Source organism: Trachurus japonicus, chromosome 6 (genome assembly GCF_045865225.1).
Source record: "Trachurus japonicus isolate A0001 chromosome 6, Traja_1.0".
Lineage (NCBI taxonomy): Eukaryota > Metazoa > Chordata > Actinopteri > Carangiformes > Carangidae > Trachurus > Trachurus japonicus.
In genome coordinates, this window is record NC_140912.1 from 29,188,510 (window position 1) to 29,205,161 (window position 16,652).

The 16,652-nt window shown below is 42.6% G+C and overlaps 1 protein-coding gene across 1 annotated transcript in view; it reads left to right on the forward strand.

Annotated features, from left to right (window-relative positions):
- Positions 1-5,035: 5,035 nt before the first annotated feature.
- The window catches only part of cttnbp2 (cortactin binding protein 2), a 102,068-nt gene continuing 90,451 nt past the window's right edge, over positions 5,036-16,652 (forward strand). Inside the window, exon 1 of the mRNA XM_085780152.1 lies at positions 5,036-5,159. Within this exon, the coding sequence (XP_085636278.1) occupies positions 5,067-5,159 (93 nt within the window). The 5' untranslated portion in view covers positions 5,036-5,066. The remainder of the gene's footprint in view (positions 5,160-16,652) is intronic.

A 16,652-nucleotide genomic window follows, 5' to 3' on the forward strand; every position in this document is an offset into this window, starting at 1 on the left:
AATCTGTTCCCTCCCTCCATCTTTCTTTCTTCCCTTTTCCCTTCCTTCTCTACACAATCCCTTTTCCCTTCCTTCCTTCCCTTCATCCCTCTTTCTTCCTCCCTTTTTGACCCAATCTGTTCCCTCCCTCCTTCTGTCTTTCCTTCCTTTTTCCCTTCCTTCTTTCCTCTCATCTTTCCCTTCGTCCTTCCTTCCTTCCTTCTTTCCCTTCATCCTTCCTTCCTTCCTTTCTTCCTTGACCCAGGAGGACAACATTAGGGTTAATTCATTGATTTTGTGGCATTTCACACTTGTTACCAGTGGCAACTCCCTGTCAAAGGCCGTCGTCATATTTGCAACTCACACGAGCCTGTGAGATCCGGCCTTTTTTTTTTTTTTCCTCCTTCTCCTCTCTCGCAGCGGAGGAGCGAACAAGTTCCCTTCCCCTGTGTCTCGCAGTGAAATGACACGCATAGGCCCTTATTAAGTGGACCGGGGGCTAACAGCGAGGAGCCTCTGAACGCCGGCCAGGCGGCTCGTGCCCTTGGCGTACAGCTCACGGCTCATGGAACAAATTAGTGTTCGCTTCCCTCACCTGCTCACTGCGCTGAAATGCCGAGAGAAAGACAGAGAGAGGGAGCACACTGCAAAAAATCCAATATCTTACCAAGAATATTTGTCTTATTTTTTGTCAAAATGTAATTTCTAGTCAAAACAAATCTCATTATACTTAAAATAAGACTCATCACACTAAAAAGCAGATTGTTTTTAGACACTTTTTACTTCTTTCAAGCATATTTTCACTTAAAATAATCTGATAGTGGAGCAAGTTTTTCTTCCTTTTTTTTTTCAGTTTTTCTACTTATTTCAAGTGAAAATGTGTTTGAAACAAGTGAAAATGATCTAAAAACAAGTTAGTTTTAAGGTGATGAGGCTTATTTTAAGTGGAAATGGATTGTTTTGACTAGAAATGAGACATTTTGACAAGAAATAAGACAAATATTCTTGGAAAGATTTTGAGTTTTTGCAGTGTAAGAGAAAGACTGAGAGAGTGTTCAACCCCCACCCTTGCCTTACCTCACCCACCACCACCACTGACCCAAGGCCCCTTGACAGCCCCCAGCATGCACCAGGGTTTTGCCGTCCATCAAGAACCCCCTGGCTGCTGCAGTTCAATTCTCTGAGTGGTGAAAAAAAAAAACACTGCCGGGAAAAAACTGAGGGGGCCACGGGGATCGATTGGAAAGCTCGACGCGAATGAATCAATCCCTTTGGAATCTCTCTCTCTGCTTTTATTTCCAGGCTTTCACCGTGATCGCATCAGAGTTAAAAAAAACAAAAAAAAAAACACACACACACACAAAAAAACGTGGTTCGACTAAACTGAAACATGTGATTGACGCAACACTTTCCAACTCCTTGTTCTGAAAAACCGGTGAGGCACCAAAAAACTGAAAACTGTCCCTTTTGTGTGTGTGTTTTTTTTTAATGAAAGCGTGGGATGTCTCAGCACCTGTCATGAGGAGGCTGTTCTGGCTGAAACATCACATTTTTTATTATTATTTTTTATTATTATTTCTTAAAGAGATGCTCTTTAAAGAGAAAGAGGGAGAGAGGAAGCGAGCGACGGCCTGTTTTGTTTACTGCTCCAGTTGTTGCAGTGTGAACTTTTCCCCCCTTTGCGGTGAAATAAACAATGTCACAGGAGCCAATAAAGGACACAGACGACGAGTTGTTGAAAACTCACGCTGGCCTGTTCAAAGTCATAGTCATACTCGCTGTGTGTGTGTATGTGTGTGTGTGACTCTTTGATGAAATGGAATAAACTTGGCTGCGGTCTGGATGACGGCCTGTAAATCAGCCCTGAATGTCCGACTGGCAGCTGAACCTCAGCAGCCTGAGCAGGTAGCAGCACTTCCTCCTCCTCCTCCTCCTCCTCCTCCTCCTTCTTCCTCTTCCCACTTTAGTTTATTAAGGTTTGAAGGTTTGGTGAGAAGCGTCCAGATCCCATGAAATGAATGCAGCTGGATGTGACTTTGTTTTCCCGGCAGATGGCTGCAGTAGTTGCCAGCACGGTGATTGGAAATTCTTCTGTAAACCGAGCCCCGGTGTTATCTCTTGGCTTCTCTTTATGACTTTACCTCACTTTTTTTTTTTTTAGCGGCACAGCCAAGAATTTCACTCAGTTTCCCCACTTAAGGTTTTTTTTTTTTTTTTTGCTATGGATGAGCTCAAAAGCCTTTCAAGGTTCCTGGACGCAAACAATTTGACGCTCGGCTCTGGAATGTGGACGGACCAGATGCTGTTGTTGTGATGTTTAGAAGATGTGACTCGCTCGCTGAATGGAGCTCACTGTCCCCAAAAACCCAAAAGTGTTGACAAAAATGCCTCTTGGCTCATTGTTGAATTTTGCATCTTGACAATAGGAAGTTAAAGCTGCAGCCACATACCTGATGGTTTCAGTCTGTGACTCATTGAACTTTTAATGTTTGAATGCTCCTCAAATCAACGACGAAAAGAGTTTAAGGCCATTTTTAGACAGTTTTTCCCCCCAAAGCACTTTTCAAACAGAACAGGTCTAGACTATATTGATTACAGAGACCAATTAAAAACTAAAACCACACAAACAATACCCCAGTGTTGTTAAATAATTTAGATACCAGCAATAAAAGTGGCCTTTTAAATTAAAATATTACTGGTGTTGCTGTATTATGAGCAAAATATATTAAAAGTAAAAGAAGCCAAAATGCCCTCCTTCATTGTGTTGTGTTGATATATTATGGCAACACATTTTTAATCTACTGGTTTTATTTCCAGTTAATTTGGTCTATAAACTGCAAGAAATTGGAGGAAAATCCCTTTGGAAATATTGTAAGGTTTAAGGCAACTCCTTCATATTATGACTGTTGTCTAATCAGATGTTAATTGTGATATTATTGGATACAAAACAATGAGGAAATCTGCTTTTTCAAGCTAATTTCAGTTTTTTAAAAGATGTAAAATTATTGTGTAAATGATGAGAAGCTACAAACCTAGGCACACAAGTAGCCTACTCATGGGATGTTTTTATTCCAGTCTTTTATATTGTTAAAATGAAGAAAAACAGAAATGTTAAATGTTTAATGTAATGCACTCACCTAGAATTAAATGTATGTTCCAGAAGCAGATGGAGGAAAAATGACAAACGTTAATTAAAAGTGGGTAAAATAATTAAATAGTCGTAGCTATTTCACCCCTGGAGCTGAAACCTTTTTAACATTGCAGCAGCCACCCCCAAAATATGCGAATATGCTGCTACTACTACTGCACAACATGATTACAGTTGGAAATTGAAAGTGGACTGGAGGTATCTGCAGATCCTGCACACGGCTCCTGCTCAGCATCACAACTTCTAATGTGATAATAAATATTATGTTGCTGAGCCAGAGCAGTGTGCAGGAGGGATCCTCCTCTTTCCAGACCATAATTGGACTGGAAAAGGGTTTTAATTGACACGCAGGGACGCAGGAAATGGTGTGGTCATTCCCAATTACAGTCATCTCCACCCGTCCCCTCCCCTGCAGCCGCTACTGACCAAATAGGTGCTTAATGACCTATAGCTAAATGTAATTAGGCCTTGATAGCTTGGAGGTAGGAACAGACATGTAGCCTAATCTTAGGGCAGCACTTAATGAGACCAGTTGGAGATTGGGAGGAAGTAGTGCATTTGTCATATCAGCAAGTTATTCTGTCGTGCTGGTGGAGGCTGAACAAAGTGGTTGAATTAACGATTTGTCTGTTTGTTTAACTTTGCTGTCCATCATTTTTTTGGTAGTAATTGTACTGTTATTTTGATCAGAATAAACTACAGAGTATAAGAAAGCAACATTTTGTCATCAAAGATCAAGAATGATCAGTTGTATTTAAGTTATTCCTAAAAAATTAAGCCAGCACCTATTTTGAGCTAGCTATCTAGCTAATTCTGAAATGCTACAAACAAACACACAATTCAGCATAAAGTATCAAATCTTATCTATAGATACACTCAGTCTGACATTTTAGAGCAGTTTCTGTGAAGTTAGCTCCTTGTAAAACGCTTGTTTATCCTGTTACATGCAGCGTCTGTTGTCTGACGTCTGCCCGATTTCACGTGAATGCAACATCAAGAATACGTTCCGATATGCAACCGCACCGCTAGATGGGGGGAATTCCTACATATTATACCTTTAATTTAGCCAACATCAGTGGTGTAAAAGGTAACTTAAACTAAGTAAAAGTATCAGTAGGCTAGATGTGAAATACTCCATTACTTGGGAAAAAGAAAGAAAAGAAAAAGACCTTAAAAAATTAAAGTGACTTGTCAATGCTAGTGTTAGCATGTTCTAATCCTAAAGCCTGGATATGCATCAACACATGGAAATCAGACACTAAATGTTTCAGTTTATTCTGCACTAGGCTTGTAAATTCATAAAACCTGGTCTTTCTCGTTGATTAAAGCATAATTCAAGTGACTATTGACATTTTGACCTGCTAACATTAGCTACGACAACATTGTTACGTAAGTCTGAATAAAGACCAAGGAAATCAAAACAGGAGAGTTTTGAATGTTTGTTAAAGCCATTTGGTTGCTATTTGATGTTTGAATTGTAGCAAAATACTGTTGTAAACATTACGAGGCATTAGCAGCATCAGACAGATTAAAGTTGGAAGTGCCAATGATGCACAAAACAACCATCGTGTATTTTGATGTTTGTGAAAAGGTTTTGCTTTCTGTGTTTTTTCCTCCTGTTAAAAATCCCAAGGTGAGTGATGTGGGAGTTGAAACACAAACATAATATTATTATAGTTATAAAAATGTTTGGACTGTAGATTTTCCTCCCCATCTGTTATGTAACTAATGCGTTCTCTAAGTCACAGAAATCACACAAGGAAAAAATGAACAGGAGGAATTACTTACAGCAAGCAAAACCTGTTCCTGTATAAATGTGGGCACACGCTGTGAAGCTGCTGCTTCGAGGTTCGATGCCCAGCGCCGCTTGAAGGACGAACTGCACGACTCTCTGACATGTTTTTATTTCTGCTCTGTGTTGCAGAAATGTGAGTTCAACATGGATAACCTGAGCAAGCCCGAGCTGCTCACCCTGCTGAGCATCATGGAGGGGGAGCTGGAGGCCCGGGACCTGGTCATCGAGGCCCTGAGGGTGAGTCCGACTCCTTACAGCACCTACACTGCAAAAACTCAAAATCTTACCAAGAATATTTGTCTCATTTCTAGTCAAAACTGTCATTTCTAGTCGAAACAAATCTCATTCTACTTAAAATAAGACTCATCACATTAAAAAGTAGCTTGTTTTTAGACACTTTTTACTTTTTTCAAGCATATTTTCACTTGAAATAAGTAGAAAAATCTGACAGTGGAGCAAGTTTTTCTTTCTTATTACAAGCACAAAAAACTTGCTTTCACTGGCAGATTTTTCTACTTATCCCAGGTGAAAAATAGTTTGAAACAAATGAAAATTATCTCAACACAAGTTAATTTTTAAGTGATGAGTCTTATTTTAAGAGAAAAGAGATTAGTTTTGACTAGAAATTAGAAGATTAGAAAGATTAGAAAGATTTTGAGTTTTTGCAGTGTAACACATTCCTCAGCTCATCAGCTATAAACCGTGCATTGGCTTTTGTGAAACGGCTAAATGATGAGATGAGATGATTAACTGTAATTGTGGCCCGGGATCGAGTCTGTATCGTTTGCTTCAATGAGAGATAAATGGTCACGAATGCTGAAAAAACGCTGTATCACAAGATCTGAGTCGGTGGCTTTGTCCCATAGGAGCATTAGTGCAGAACAATGTGTGTGACCGCGATGAAATGCAAGCGCCCCGCTGTTTCTTTCTTTTCTTTTTCCTTTTGTATAATTACCCGCTGATAAGCAGCCTCTCTAATTGCCTTGGTTGGATGGGAGCTGACTGAGTGACTGGTCACAGCTCTGTGTTTCCTGCCAGAAAGCGCCAGAGTGATCGAAACCCTCATGTCCTCAGCCAGCAGCGCCACCTGCTTAACTAGCGGTATTGTAAAAGAAAGACGATTGAAGCTGGTCGCTGCTCGGGTAAAAAGGTGAAACTGTTTTTTTATTTCACTGGTGGAAAATGAGGTTGAGAAATAAGGAAGGTGTGAAGTTTGTTTTCATCTGTGTCAGCTGTGTGAAGGTTGTAAAGAGTAAAGAGTTGAGCTGCAGGGATTATGGCTCGTCAGGGAATGAATCATCAACTAATTTGATCATAGATAACAGCAACAGTTGGAGTTCATGCACTGTAAAGTGAATATCTGAAGGTTTGTGACTGTTTGAGGGACAAAAAAAGATGTTTGAGTGTCTCCTGAGGATGTGATAAACAGGTATAACAAGTGTTTTTTCAGTTAGTTTCTGACATTTAGACGATATTTTTGTCTCAAACTTGCAGTGGATCGCACACAGGGAAAATAAATCAGTGTCATTTGCTTGTTTAGTTTCAACTGCTTAATGCACGAGTTTAGTGTCCATACACATCGGCATGTTTGCTATATTATGATCTCTGATCTCAGAACAGCAGAAACTTGAGTTGCAGATGAATTGACGCCCTAAAAGACACAATCTTTAACTTTGTTTTTAACTGTTCTTCTTCCACTCATCTGCTGAAAAGCGATCTGTTTCTCAGACATCATTGGCATTATAAGCTATTTCTAGATTCTGGTAATTTGACACATGATGACGCGACGGATCTTGAAATACATCTAATTTATTATTTTCATGTGGTTTGTGTCATTTATTTATTTAGGCTACTAGTAAGTCACCCCAATGACCTTTTTAATGTCCCAACAATATCCGTGACCCTGAAGGCAGCAGCAGAACTAACTGGTCCTGTTATTAACTCACCTATAACCTTTATGTGTCCAGGTGAATCAAACTTTATCACTGGACTGTCTGAGCCGTGACTTTAAGCTCGGTGTCCCTGACGACTGAGCGTACATACGTATCGATCGGCCTTTTGTAAGCCGCAGGACGACGAAGGTTGGGGACGATGACGAATCGATTGGCGGTCACTGAATACCGACGCTGCTCTCTGTCAGAGTCCTGGAGAACCCGTGTCGCTCCCTCGCAGTTTGTTGGAGGTCGCCGGTTCTCTGCAGGGAACGGGAACGCAGAGTTATTTCGGCACAAACCCTCACAGGTTCTTCTCTCTCTCTCTCTCTCTATCTCTCGCTGCAGTTCTGTATTTAGGTCGCCTCAGCTTGTCCACGCTCTACTTTAAGACTCCAGTGTCTGGACTACTTATCGAAAATCCTAGGTTTTCTTTGCTGGTGCAGCCATCCCTGCTGCTGCTGCTGCTGCTGCTGTGTGTGTTTCTGCTGTCCAAGCTCTTCTTCTTGCAGATATTTAGTTGTTTTGCTGATATGAAGTCTGTGGTGTGGTGTCGTGCACTGCAAAAACGTAAAATCTTACCAAGAATATTTGTCTTGTTTCTAGTCAAAATGTCATTTCTAGTCAAAACAAATGTCATCACATAAAAAGTAGCTTGTTTTTAGACACTTTTTACTTCTTTCAAGCATATTTTTACTTGAAGTAGAAAAATCTGATAGTGGGGCAAGTTTTTCTTACAAGCACAAAAAACTTGCTTTCACTGGCAGATGTTTCTACTTATTTCAAGTGAAAGTGTGTTTGAAACAAGTGAAAATGAACTAAAAACAAGTTAATTTTAGGCGATGAGTCTCATTTTAAGTGGAAAGGGTTCTTAGTTTTAGGGCTAACCCAAAAAAATCGGAGCTTTGAAGCTTCGAAGCTTCGTTCATTGCCATGGAAATCGATCTTTAAGTCCGTGATAGATTGTTTTTTTTTTTCCTTTTTGACACCGGTTCTCATCGGCAATTGTTACATTAAAATGAGTAGGCGACTTGGCATCCTGGAAACCTGCCTGATTTTGGAGATATGCAGTGTTTGTTTGCCATTACTTTCATTATTTCCGCTACGATCGCGAAGCTTCGATTATCAAAATCTGATAATTAGGGTCAGCCCTAATTAGTTTTGACTAGAAATTAGACAGTTTGTTTTTTTTTTAAGTATATTTTTTGGCGTTTTTGCCTTTATTGGATAGTGCATAGTGAGATAGACAGGAAAGGGGGAGGCAGAGAGAGGGGGAATGACATGCAGGAAAGGTCTGCGCCACGCACCGCCCCAAAATTAGACATTTTGACAAGAAATATGACAAATACTCTTGGAAAGATTTTGAGTTTTTGCAGTGTGACTGTTTCCTCACTCGGCTCTTCACCTGTTGCAGCCAGTATCCTCCTCTGCTCAGGTCTATCTGCTGCCGCTTCATCATCCCTCATATCTGCTGTGTCTCTCTTTCATTACATTAAAGGACAATCTGGCCTCCAATGTCACCTCTTCCTCCGTCCCATTTGTGTTTCTGGTATTGTTTTTTTTTTTTTCTGACCGACAAATCACCCACATTTTCCACTGGCATTAAGGAATCCCTCCAGGCTCCGTGGATGGATGATATCCTATCCAGGTTTCAATGAAATAAGCCTCTTCCTCTGCTGCCCTCATGGCTCTCGTGAAACACAATGAGCCTGTTTGTTCTGTTCTGCAGATAAGCCCTGTCTGAGAGCGAGCGAGTGAGACAGACAGAGGCACACACAGGACAGACAGGAGGTGCAACAGGGATTGAAGAAGAAGCAGAAGAAAGAGCAGGGGTAAACAAAAAGAAAAAAGGAGGAGATAGAGTTGAGGAAGATGGATCTGCAGGGAGAGGCCGTGATTGTTGGTTCGGAGGATGAGATGCAGGAAGAGAGAGGCTGAAAAACGGAGGCCTGACATTGTCTCTGACAAAGCGGGACAGTGTGACAGAGAGGATTAAGCCGGCTCCCCTCATCCACTCGCTCGTTCCTCTCTGCAGCCCCCAACCCTCTAACCCAACCCAACCCCCTAACCCCCATATCGCCTGAAGAAAAGCATCATCTGGCCACCAGCTGCAGGGCTGTCGGCTTCACCGGACAATCATGTCCCCCTCTTTTATTTTTTTAAAGTATATAAATGCAGCTCTGGAAAATAATAAGAGACTATACTTTCACAAATGTTTCTTAAAAGCATCTCTACATGTATGACAGTCATTCTTTTCTTTTCTTTTTTTAAATAGCAACACAAACACAACTCATTCTACTTAATGAGGCACTGATGAGGTCATCACCTGAACCACATCTGGTTTTATAGGAAGATTATAAAAAATCACTGCTGGGATTAAACATTGACATTATCCCACAAAAACTGATTTATAAACTCTTCCTGAGTTAAAATATTCTTGATGTGTTGTTTAGGAATAAATATGAACATGTTTTCTTTGCATTATTATTGTTCAAGGTCTGAAAAGACTTGATATTTTTGGTTATTTATTTAGACTAGTTTAGTCATTTTCAGCCAATAAAAGCTCTAAACGACCATATTCTGGGAGAAATGTTGTCGGTAGTTGATAGAATAGAATTAACACATACCTATAAATAGTCAAACCAGAGAAACTGATCATTTTGGGAGTGGTCTCTTAATTTTTTCCAGAGCTGTAAATATATCAAATCAAACCACAGATGAAGCTGGCCAGCCTTGTTAGTCAGTGTTTCCACCGGTGGCTCAGTGAAACCTCAGCCCCCCGACTCGACTCTTGTCATACCATCATACTGCTCGGCCCCCTCAGGCCCGCGTGGCTTTGGCCCGGGCCGCGGCGATTGTTTGCGGCCGTATCGAGAGGCTTTTGGTGCTGCAGATTAATTAGCGTGTGGCTAAAGCTGGCTGAGCCGCCGTATCGAGTTGCAGCCTGGAGGAAAAGAGAAAGGAGGCCCCTGTAAGCAGATTAGCCAAACGGCAGCGATACCGCATGATTACCGTGGCCGACGACGTCTTACAACACGAGCCGAGCCGAGCCGAGCCAGGAGGAGGGGAGAGTGTTTTTACTTCATAGACATCACGTCTTCATACCCAGCTCTCAGTCAGGACGGGAAAACAAAGTGTTTCCCAGGTGTAGAGTCCCATCTGCAAAACAAGGTAGCTGCTTTCACTGCTCTACAAAAGGGCAGGTCTTCGCCAAGCGACGGCTGAGCAGCTGCCGGAGTGGATGAAGTTAATAGCCGGGGCCAAGATTAAGTCTTTGGCTGATGCGCATGGAGAGAAAAAAAAGAACTGGCTTTTACAAAGACACAGCTAAAGGCCTCTGCAGTGGGAGGCAGAAACCATGACACAAACGTCTCAACCTCAAAGTTTGAGCCCCTCTGACCCTTACTCCTCCTCTGTCTTATACATCTTATTTGGTTCAGGTTTGTTCTTTTAAGCCGAATCTATGGTGTTTTTTTTGGGTCTAATCCTTAAAAACTCAGCTCCAAAGTCTCTGCAGCACTGAATATCTGACTGCTCACCACAATAATTTCAGAACAACCTCTAAGATCAGAATAAAACTAAGACTCAGTTTGGGCATACGGCCTGCAGCCTCAGTATCGGACACTCTGATTGGCTGTGACAGCAGCCACTGGAGCCAATGGGGATATTAAATTGAGTGACGTGACTCTAGATATAAAGTTTTTATTCCAGATCTTTCCTAACTTTTAATCTTGCCATCTTAATCTAAGACACTGACGAACTGAGTCTTGTTAGAGAATATTGACTTGAGAATGGAGCCAACTCACCGCCGTAACCACGCTGGGAACACGTCGCTGTGCAGTTCACCATTCATTTAATTTGCACAAACTCTGTGAATCTTCCTGCTCTGTTCTTCCGAGGCACAGTGAACACCGACCGAAGTGAAAAGAGTTGTTTTTGAAGTTGTGGGATGTTTGATGTGGAACAACCGAATGCTACAAAAAATGGCGGTAAAGCATGAAGAAGGAACCAGGGAAGCTAAATGCCGGCAAAGTTTTTGGAGATGCACGTCAGGTGATAGCGTAGGTTTTGGCGGTACCGCAGAAGGTACGCCATTGTTGACTTGACGTGGAAGCATAAATCAAGCTCATTTGCACAAACTTTGTGTATCTTCCTGCTCTGTTCTTCCAAGGCACAGTGAATAACGGCGACTGAAGTGAACAGAGTTGTTTTTGGAGTTGTGGGAGATGATTGATGTGGAACAACCAACGCTATAAACACTTTAAAAAAATGGCGGTAAAGCATGAAGGAGGAACCTACAGTAGGAAAGTAAATGTAGGCAGTGGTGTAAGGGGGGTTTGCGGTGCTAAAGAGGGGCCGGCCTGAGTACACTGTTGTGCTGTTGACGAAGCAGCATAAATTAAGTTTAAAACGACTCAACGTGGTCATAAAGTATTTGGAAACATACGGAGTTCCCATGTTGCAGCGTTTCACACCTTCCTTTTTTTTTTTTTTTTAATAACTTTTTATTGGTTTCCATCAGAAAACATAAAAACAAGACAAGAGCAGAAAAGGGCTCAACAACAACAAGGCAAAAAAGGAAATTATATATGTATATAAATAGAAATAAATAAATACAGAAACAAACACAAGACAAGAGGAAAAAAAAAAAAGGAAAAGACATCCCCCTTCCCACCCCAGGCAGCAAGGACACATCAGTACAAGGACAGGCTCAGAACATCAGACTATACAGAAAAAACACACAACATACAAGGCTCTAGACATCAGTTTGGGGGCACAAAAGGTTCTTAATTTTTTCTATTGACGAAGTCCAGGAGGTAATAGTGGCTTGCTTTGCGTTGTGCATTCTGGCTACTGACAGCTCCATGTACAGGATATCTAACAAAGAAAGTAGCCAGTGAGTCCGAGAAAGAGAATGAGGAGGTTGCCAGCGAAGTGCTAGCATCTTTTTGTGCAGCTGTCAGGCTAGCAAACAAAGCAGGGTAATGGTAACTAGGTAAATTCAAAGCAGAGGTATCATTCAATAAAAACACCTTTCACACCTTCCTGAGTGGAGCTGTGACTGAAGGTGAAGGTAACGTCCCCGTGGCGGCTTCACGCTTCACCTTCTAAACACTGTACAAACTAACACACTGAACAACAACAGGCTCTGCTCTCATTGGGGGGGGCAGGGGGGGCAGGGGGGGGGTAACGGTAGCCCCCCCGGCGGCCGGCGGCGGCTCTGGGCATCTGTGAAATCCAGATGGGCGGCCGGCGTTTCGTTCTCTGCCCACCAGCGCCCGTCTGGCCTCGTGCGGACGAGGCGAGGGTAGTCATGTGACCCGGACATATGACTAAGAGAAGGAGAAGCCCACAGAGCCGCTGTTAGCACTGGGCTCGTACACAACACAACACACAACACAACACACAACACACAACACACAACACAACACACAGCACAACACAACACAACACAACACAACAGAAGCCCCGGGCCATCAGCCTTTCTCCAGCGTCACGTTATCTCCCGGCATCTCGCTATTTAAGGCATGCGCCCTGTTGCTGGGCTTTTCCATCCCTCTGCCCTCGCCACACACACACACACACACACACTCAGTCGGCGGCAGTGTTTGTCTTCTTTTATATCTCACTTCATCTCTTTTTGTTCCCGTAAAAGTCTGTGCCGTCCCGCCTCCTCTTCCTCCTCCCGTCGCTCACTCACTCGCCTCTTTGTTTCTATCTCTGCTCTTATCTCTTTGGACAGACGCCGTGGCAGCTCGTTACTCATCACAACTCTCTTTCTTTCTTTCTTTTCTCTCCTTCCACATAAATGTGCAACATTTAATCCGAAATATATTAAAAAATCTCAGCGTGCAGTTTCTTTCTAGAAATCCTCTCCCCCCTCCCCCCCGAGGAGTCGGTTCATGTGCTGTGCAAAAATTTGTGACAAATCAAAGGAAGTTGTTTTTTTTGTTTTTTTTCATTTTATTCAAACCAGAACAAAATACTGAACAATGCTGTTCAATCACACTCGTCTCCTCCAGCCGGACCCATCTTTAATTTGGGAGGTGGTCCAAAAGATATTGGGAGTGAAACTGGGATGAGAGGATGAGAGGAGAGGATGACAGGAGGAAGAGGAGAGGATGAGAGGAGGATAGGAGGAAGAGAGGAAAGGATGAGAGAAGGGGGAGAGGAAGAAGAGAGGAGAGGATGAGAGGAAAGGAGGAGGAGGAGAGGAGAGGAGGAGAGGAAGAGGAGAGGAGGAGGAAGAGAGAAGGGGAGGATGAGAGGATAGGAGGAGAGGAAAGGATGAGAGGAGGATGAGAGGACAAGAGGAGGATGAGAGGAGGAGGATGAGAAGAAAGGAGAAGAGGAGGATGAGAGGACAAGAGGAGGATGAGAGGAGGAGGATGAGAAGAAAGGAGAAGAGGAGGATGAGAAGAGAAGAGGAGAGGATGAGAGGAAGAGAAGAGGAGAGGAGGATGAGAGTGAAGGATGAGAAGAGAGGAGGAGAGGAGGAGGATGAGAAGAGAAGAGGAGAGGATGAGAGGAAGAGAAGAGGAGAGGAGGATGAGAGTGAAGGATGAGAAGAGAGGAGGAGAGGAGGAGGATGAGAGGACAAGAGGAGAGGAGGAGAGGATAAGACAGGAGGATGAGAAGAGAGGAGGAAAGGATGAGAAGAGGAGAGGAGAGGAGGAGAGGATGAGAAGAAAGGATGAAGGCCTCCAAGTAGGAAAAGTAATTATTTTCCGTCAGCGCGTCGGTTTCAGTCTTTCTGTTGATCGTCAGACTGAGACACAGAAGCTGCAGCACCGAATAAAACTTTATTTATAAGACGTTTTGAAAATGACACGACACCGTCACCGCTCTAGTCCCATGATCCTCTCTGTCCAGAAGCAGATTCACACACACTTCTCGGGTAAATTAAAACCCACTCTCTCTCTCTCTCTCTTTTTCTCTTTTTCTCTTACACCACACACACACACACACACACACACACACACACACACACACACACACACACACACATAAGCCAATCAGCATCCTGCTCTGATCGACTGGCTGCTGCCTAGCAACCAGACCCCCTAACCTGGACTCTTCCTTCACAGGCTCGTGTTTCACCGCCGACGACACGCCACTTAGGAATCAGGCTGAAAACACTCCAAGAGTCCATCTTTACCCCCCCCCACCCCTCCCCCCTTGCCCCCCCACTACCAATCCCCCCCCCCCTATTTTGAGGGAAGGTGGTGCTGTCACCCGGACGACGCCTCCTGAGAGTTTCTTATGACAGATCCTTTTTGCCTTTTTTTCCTGGTGGTGGGGCGGTTTGTGAAGCGCTGTCAGTCAGGACGGAGCTGGCTCCCGAGGGGGGGTGGGGTGAGGGGGTGAGGGGGGGGGGGGTGATTGCTGTCTCCGAGTTGAAAGAGCATGTCTGAGTGTGGGTGTGTGCATGTGCATGTATAATGGATGTGCATGCGACTTATTTAAAGGGATTATTATTATTATTTCAAATCAATCAGTCTATATTAAAATGAACATGTCAGGAAACGGCTGAAAAAAGCTCAAATTCAAACGACGTCTCTCCCGTTTTTTTTTTTCCTGGCGTTTCTCCTCAAGGGAATGGTTTTGATTTATTAATTGATGTGTTATTTGATAGAAAATGAATCAGGTAGTACTGTATTTTGATAATAAACAATACTCTTTAACCTTTTTTAATCAAAAATGTGAGAATTTGCTGCGTAATGTTTATCAGATGTTGTGATTGTGTTGTGATTATGATAACAAATAACCCCCCCACCCCTTTATATATACGACCTCCTCATATTGCATGATGTACTGTTAATCTCACTCATTAATTAGAAGAGATTTCATTTTGAATTAATGAGAACTAAACTTTTATTGAGGCACCTTTTTACTTTTCCCTTAAACTGTGTAAAGTCATTGCACAAAACACATTAACAACCAGGCTAAGTGATTCCTTAAGTTTAAGATTAAGATAAGGAGGAAACCATGAACACATTTTATAAAAACCTCAAGGAGAGGAGACGTTAGGGTGTTTGTATTTAAAGGACATATTAGTTTGGAATTTAAGGAAAATCTTAAAGGGATAGTTCAACATTTTGGCAAATTGGCCCATTGCCATAATCGTAGTCATAGCAGTAGGTTTGTTACCTTTAATTGTCAGTGCAAGCTGTTTTTAGAACGGCGGAGCAGAGCCGCGAGCTGCTCAGAGCTATGCTACGGAGGCTCATGGGATTTCTTGGTTTCCCTCATCAAACTCATCAAATACACAATCCAACAACTCCACAACGCTCTGGTGGACAAGTTGTGACCTGCACATTCACCACGCTATGAGATAATAACAGAACGTCACCAGACAGAGTTGTTTTAGAGGCAAATGCAGAGACTGCTTGCTGAAAAACTGTCCCTGAAGGAAACATGCATCAGCGGTTTTGCATGAATTTACCTCTAAAACGACTCAATTTGCCAAAATGTTGAACTATCCCTTTTAATATGGCTTTTTTGTGCAACTGGTCCTTGACACTGGTGAAACAAAGAGTGCATCTATTAGGCTGGAGCCGATAATCAATAACATTGAATATTGTGATAGAAAAATTGTGAAGAAAATCATGTTATGACAATTAAATCATAGAAGTTAGACCTGAAACTTAACTTAACACAATCATCTAACTGTAGCATAAAATATATGAACATAACAAGCCACGTCCCCTCTTGATGACATCATCATACACCATTCATAATATTTGTCCTGCGCTGTATCTGGACATCTACGTTGTGTTTCAGCTCTTTTCACTTTTTGTTTTACCGCGTTCGTCCGTCCGTCCATCCGCCCACTGTGGTTGAACCCGGCCGGCGTTTAAAAGCATTAATATGACAGAGTGAATAAAGGCCTTTACATAATTTACCCTCTCTCTTTCTGTGTGTATGTGAGTGTGTGTGTGTGAGTGTGAGACCCTGCAGTGGGTTTTCCTCTCTCAGGCTGAACTCTTAGAGCTTCGCTTCATGTGAAACTGCCCCTCGGATTCTTTATGTGCTTTGTGGACCACTAATTGTATGTGTTGAAGTAGGTTTTTTTTTTCTTTTTAAATGTGTGTATGTGTGTGTGTTTGCATGTAAAGTATATACTGTCGTTGTGTGTGTGTAATGTGTGTGTTCACTGTGTGTGTTCTGTGTGTGCGCACGATAAATCTTCACTGTGAAAGGAAGCGATTGGTGAAGTGCTTAGGAAGTAGGTCATAGCAACCATCCCTCTCTCTCCCTCCCTCTTAATCCTCTCTCTCTCCCCCCCCGAACCCACCACCACTTTATATAGGCCTATATTTCACTCTCCCTCTCTCTCGCCCTTTATTCTTTACATAATTATATAACATATGCCATTCGGCGGAGGCTTTTATCCGAAGTGCCTCGCTCACTGAGGGTGCAGCGGGTGCAGAAGACTCTGGAATCCATACTTGCCCCTAAATGGAGGCATTTTGCCTTTAAAAGTTGAGACGGTGCAATAAGTTTTTCATCTAACTGTGTAAAGGAAAGGAAATTTGATGAAACAAGGAAGTGGCGACTCGAAGAATCTGAAATCTCTCATTACAGGTGTCAGGCCGATGTGTGTGAGGATCATGAATGAAAAGGAAATGTGAAGATTTTGCTTTGCAAGTCGATTTACAGTGTGTGTGCCCCTAAATCTTCTGCTTGTGCTCCTAAAGTTTTAAGTTACTGTGCTCCTTGTGAAAGAAAAGTTAGTCTGGAGCCCCGGTGTGAAGTCGAGACACCTGACACTGAGTCAAAAATGAAATCAAACATC